Raw genomic sequence first — 6,000 nt, forward strand, 5'->3', positions numbered from 1 at the left:
AGGACTATGAAGTGGAGAGTGGCATGGCCCAGCGTGTCAACTGCCTGGTGGGCTTCACAGTGGTGTCCATCCTCCTGGGGGCGGCGGCGCTCACTCTCTCAGTCCTCCTCCTCTTCCAGGTACGTTTTCTTCAGCCACTCGTCCAGGAGAAAGAAAATATTGAAGTGCATTATTTAGTTATTTTTAAAACACATAAACCTGCTATTACTTTTTATGTGGGAAAATGTCCGTGACTGTAGACTTGTCTTGGGACCATGCAGGCGGAGTGTAGTTACCTAAGTGTAGTTACAGGATGAGAGCTACGCTCGTGGTGTCCCATCTTCCCAGTACTCTTTGTTGCATGTTTCACCTAGGGCGCCTGACAGCTGGGTGGACAGCGCTTCGGATTCGTAGTCCTGAGGTTCCGGGTTTGATCCCGGTGGAGGCGGAGACAAATTGGCAAAATGTTTCTTTCACTCTGATGCCCCTGTCACCTAGCAGTAAATAGGTACCTGGGAGTTAGACAGCTGCTACGGCTTGCTTCCCGGGGGGTGTGTAACAAAAGGAAGGCCTGGTCGAGGACCGGGCCGCGGGGACGCTAAGCCCCGAAACCATCTCAAGATAACCTCAAGATAACCAATACACCACGGGAACTATAGTCAGGCACGAACAGAAACGTAGTCGTTGCCTCATCCTGTAGTGTGTTGTTAAGTCTTCATGAATGTGTCAACACTGCTGCAGTTGTCCTATTTCCAAAAAAGTCATTCCTTAATCATATTTCTACCATGTCCTTTATTCCTCAATTTATGTTCATCGGCAGCTTCGCAGGACTGGCATTATAGGTAACAAGCACCACACTCTTAGAGGTAATCTATCCTCTTGGGCTTGACGGTGGGAAACAGCTGTGGCTAGGTTAGGTTGACCACAGACCTTTACCTCGCGGGCACTTAGTGGAACGCCGCCCTCATACCTAATATCTGAACTGCCCTCCCACGCTCAGGGCTGTGCAGCTCCCACCATCAAAAACCTTACTTCCACAATACTCGTGTCTCCCACGTGTCCCACGCTAATATCCCAGGTGAATTGTGTTCCTTGGCATCACAGTTGAGGTTTACCACTTCTGAAAGTGCGGCGACATAGACTATATAGTCCTCCCGCTTGACCCCTTCTTTTGATAATTACTTACTGATACTTCATATTCCTGAAGAGGAGAGAGAAAACATTAATATAATGTAATAATAATTGTGGCAGGCATTCGAGGTGTCAGCGCGGGAGGAGGCGGACTTGGCAGCACTGAGTCAGCGCCTTCGTCAGCTGGAGCGTGAGGTGAGTACCTTGTTCTCTCCCCTCAACCACTGCTACACGCTCACCTGGTGGGTGGTGTGTGTGGTGGTGGTGTGTGGTGGTGTGTGGTGGTGGTGGTGTGTGGTGGTGGTGGTGTGTGGTGGTGGTGGTGTGTGGTGGTGTGTGTGGTGGTGTGTGTGGTGGTGTGTGTGGTGGTGTGTGGTGGTGTGTGGTGTAGTTTGATGTGTGGTGCTACTGGTGTGTATTTCTTATTTATATGTGCTGAATCGAGCTATTAGCTCTTGGACCCCGCCTTTCTAACCAATTTATTTTTCCTCTATTATGTCTTCTACATATATTTTTCTTACACACACACACACACACACACACACACACACACACACACACACACACACACACACACACACACACACACACACACACACACACATCCCCAGGAAGCAACCCGCAGCAGCTGTCTAAGTCCCAGGTACCTATTTATTGCTATGTGAACAGAGGCCTCAGAGTGAAAAAAGTGCCCATTTGTTTCTGCCTCCGTTGGGAATCGAACTACGACTCCCTTAGGACTACGACTCCCAAGCGCTGTCCACTCAGCGGTGAGGCCCCAGTGTGTGTGTGGGGGTACTCACCTAATATACTTAACTACTCATGCTTGCGGGGGTTGAGCTCTGGCTCTTTGGTCCCGCCTCTCAACTGTCAATCAACTAATGTACAGGTTCCTGAGCCTACTGGGCTCTATCATATCTACGCTTGAAGCTGTGTATGGAGTCAGCCTCCACCACATCACTTCCTAATGCATTCCATTTGTCTACTACTCTGACTCAGAAAAATTCTTTCTAACGTCTCTATGGCTCATTTGGACACTCAATTTCCACCTGTGTCCCCTAGTACGTGTGCCTCTTGTGTTAAATAGTCTGTCTTATCTACCCTATCAATTCCTCTAAGAATCTTGTATGTGGTGATCATGTCTCCTCTAACTCTTCTGTCTCCCAGTGACGTGAGGTTTAATTCCTGTAGTCTCTCCTCGTAGCTCATACCCCTCTGTTCGGGTACTAGTCTGGTGGCAAACCTTTGAACCTTTTCCAGTTTAGTCTTATGCTTGACTAGATATGGACTCCATGCTGGAGCAGCATACTCCAGGATTGGTCTGACATATGTGGTATACAAAGTTCTGAAAGATTCCTTACACAAGTTTCTAAAGGCCGTTCTTATGTTAGCCAACCTGGCATATGCCGCTGATGTTATCCTCTTGATATGGGCTTCAGGGGACAATATATGTATGTGTGTGTGTGTGTGTGTGTGTGTGTGTGTGTGTGTGTGTGTGTGTGTGTGTGTGTGTGTGTGTGCGTGCGTGCGTGCGTGCGTGATATAGTGAGGCGTGTAACTTACGGCCTTGTACCCACAGGTAGGGCTTGCTGACTCTACCGAGAACATCATATACATGGGTCCCGCGGGCGACCATGTTCCCGAAGACACCCCTCTACTGAAGGCTGCTGGCCCACCAGAGAAAATGGAGCCTTCAGAAGTTGAGGTGGAACCTGTGGCAGGCGAGGAGCTGCCAGTGAATGTGGAACACCCACACCACCGCAATGAGGAAGTGACAGTGGGTGAGGAACATCCATACACTGAGAACAATGGGGGAGAAGAAACGCGTCACATGTTGCCTCCGGCCGTTAGCGACGATGAAGAGAGCGAGCTGGAGGGCTCAGGGGAGTGCCCTCACTACCCGCGACCCGTCTGCCCAAGGAACAAGACAATCTGTAATGACAGGAACGCTGAGGGCTGCCCAGTTCCTGTGTGCTGTTAACTCATCCGAGAACATGTTTCCCCCTATTTCTATTGCTATGGATCTTATAGCATTATATGTACTGCCTTCCTGTACTCAGCTTAACACTATATCATTGTTCACTGTTGTACCTGCATGTATAATTACCTTAATGTATATTACATCAAACAATGAATGACCGAGACATGTAGCACTGCAGAGAGCTGTAGCTAATGCACGATCTTACTATAAATGATAATATGATAATATTAAATGGTAAATTATAATATTTTGTAGCATCATGACCTCGACGGCTGCTGTGGGAGACGGTCCCATGAGTTTATTACTCTGGGAGAATTTGTCTTATGTATAAAGCTTTGTGGCTTGATAACCCTGAGTTAAGGGCGTTGCCTCGCCTGTGTCACTTTACACAACTTCAAGAAATGGTTTAAGTCATCAAACTTGTTCAGTATAATGATTACGTGACCCGTATCGTCTCCGGCTTGAGGAGACACGAGTCCTGTCACCTTCAACTGTTCTTGATTACTCGCGCTGACTCAATCCCTAAATATTTTTTTCACTCTATGTTGATTGTTACTCTATTTATGTGGCCTCCGTGAAGGAGCAGTGGTGGTGCATCACCACAGTAGGACTGTGTTGGTGCACCACCACAGTAGGACTGTTGGTGCACCACCACAGTAGGACTGTGTTGGTGCACCACCACAGTAGGACTGTGTTGGTGCATCACCACAGTAGGACTGTGTTGGTGCACCACCACAGTAGGACTGTGTTGGTGCACCACCACAGTAGGACTGTTGGTGCACCACCACAGTAGGACTGTGTTGGTGCACCAACACAGTAGGACTGTTGGTGCACCACCACAGTAGGACTGTGTTGGTGCACCACCACAGTAGGACTGTTGGTGCACCACCACAGTAAGACTGTGGTGGTGTATCAATAAAGAGACGAGTATTGTATAACTCTCGGTGTTCGCCTAATTATGTTTCAGCAGTATGGTGTGTTAATATGTGTAGCGTTAAGACCAATAAACTGGCGCATAACATACTAATGTATAATATATTCCATTAATATAGTTATTTACTTATTTACACCTGTAAGAAATTAAGTCAATCTGTTTGTCCAAATTTGGAGGCCAGATTCTTGGGGCAAGCCTCACTCAAATTTAAAGAAGGAATCGTCTGTTGTATGGGACGGACATAGGCTGACCAGGGTAGGCCTAAATTTAATGCTTTTGTAAATGTTATCAATTATAAGCATCGGCCATTTTCATGAAGTTTTTTATGGGGTCAAGCATGGTGTGTGGTGTGACATTAACGTGGAATTGTCACCACAACATAATTTCTGAGAACCCTGCAGCTGTGTCAGTGGTTCATAATATATTTTCTGAAAGAAGTGGAGATTTGTGAGGCAAGGGGAGAGGGAGACTGAGGGAGGAATAGATAGATAAAAATATAGATATATAATCAGATAGATGAATAACTGTATGAGTAGATGGATGGATAGATAAATTGATAGACGATGAATAGATATTGATGGATATATATATGGATGAATTCATGGATGGATAGATAAATGGATTAATACATTGGATGATTGACAAATAAATAGATAGGCGAAGGGATTGAATTCGCTTGGGGTGAGGTGGTATCTCAAATGGATACTCGAACTGGGTGAAGAACCCATCAAGAGCTGCTCTGGCAGTGTCCTCTGCCGTCTGGGATGGTAAGGGCACACACTCAATCCATTTACTGAACTGATCTACCATCACCAGGAAATATTCGTTGCCTCTCTGAGTCTTAGGCAATGGTCCCAAAATGTCCAAGTGTACACTTTCCATTGGTGCACCCGCATGGTACTTAAGCAACTCGTGCCTGCTGGTCTTAGATGCTTTTTTGTTTACACTGCATTGGCGGCATGATGCCACATAGTTCGCAACATCAGTTGAATGCCCATACCAAAAGTACCTTGATCTAAACCGCTCCATTGTGCGATTCCGGTCTTGGTGGCCCATATCAGGTATATCGTGGCATAGGTTCAGCACCTCCTGCCTCAGACTGGTAGATATATATAACAGCTTTTGGGCAGCTCCCCCCTGATCTACTTTGTGCCACCACCAAAGGCCATTTTCCATGAGAAAGGCCTTATTGTTTAGCCAGTAGTATTTCATGGTGGGGTTGGTTCCAAACAGATCACCTTCTGCTGGTTGACGGCCTCCCACCCATTCTCATGTCCGGATCTCTCTCCGTCTGCTCCTGTAACTCTAGTAAATGTAATTCTAATCTGTCCACAGTTGTTTTGGTGATAATCTTAACACTCACTGCTTCCGGGGCCATTGCACCTTCCTCCTTACCCAATGTTTATGCTGGCTCCATTCGGCCAATGTAACCAGAATCCCACGGGAAGACAATCAAGTTGGAATCCTCCGACCACCAGTTTTGAATAGGGGCTATAGTGCTCACCTGTCTGACTGTCCCCAGGATCTGAACATTACATGCACATCTGAACAACCCCGTAGCCAGTGGGACTACGTCGTCTACCGTCTCCTGGAAGGTCGCCCAGTTCTGATGAGGCCTGCGACAATAGGGACATCCTCCACACTGCAGGTCCTGCACTAGAATGTCCTGGCGGAAGTAGGCACACACTTGTTGGGCGTCTCCCTCCCTCCCTCCCTGGATAAGGAGTCTGCATTGGTGTGTTTTTTCCCGCTCTGTGTTGAATTTTTAAATCAGATTGGCTCAGCTCCTCCAGCCAACGAGCTAATTAGCCTTGGGGGTTCTTAAACCTAATCAGCCAAAGCAAACTACCGTGGTCGGTGCGAATGACAAAAGGCCACCCCAAGAGAGTGCTGAAAAAGCCTGGTAAACCTGACTACTGACAATAACTCTTTCCTAGTGGTGCAATACCTTCTCTGTTCTGGGGTCAATGCAAAA

At 47.1% G+C, this 6,000-nt stretch overlaps 1 protein-coding gene across 2 annotated transcripts in view; it reads left to right on the plus strand.

The window, feature by feature from the left end:
• The window catches only part of LOC123754453 (uncharacterized), a 29,079-nt gene extending 24,967 nt beyond the window's left edge, over positions 1-4,112 (plus strand). Inside the window, exons 2-4 of one of the 2 annotated variants that reach the window (XM_045736883.2) lie at positions 3-119; positions 1,231-1,305; positions 2,690-4,112. In XM_045736883.2, coding sequence (XP_045592839.2) covers positions 3-119; positions 1,231-1,305; positions 2,690-3,091 — 594 coding nt within the window. In that variant the 3' untranslated portion in view covers positions 3,092-4,112. The remainder of the gene's footprint in view (positions 1-2; positions 120-1,230; positions 1,306-2,689) is intronic. The other variant, XM_045736884.2, reaches the window with a different exon arrangement.
• The last annotated feature ends 1,888 nt before the right edge of the window (positions 4,113-6,000 follow it).

Source organism: Procambarus clarkii, chromosome 18, assembly GCF_040958095.1.
Source record: "Procambarus clarkii isolate CNS0578487 chromosome 18, FALCON_Pclarkii_2.0, whole genome shotgun sequence".
Taxonomy (NCBI): Eukaryota; Metazoa; Arthropoda; class Malacostraca; order Decapoda; family Cambaridae; genus Procambarus; species Procambarus clarkii.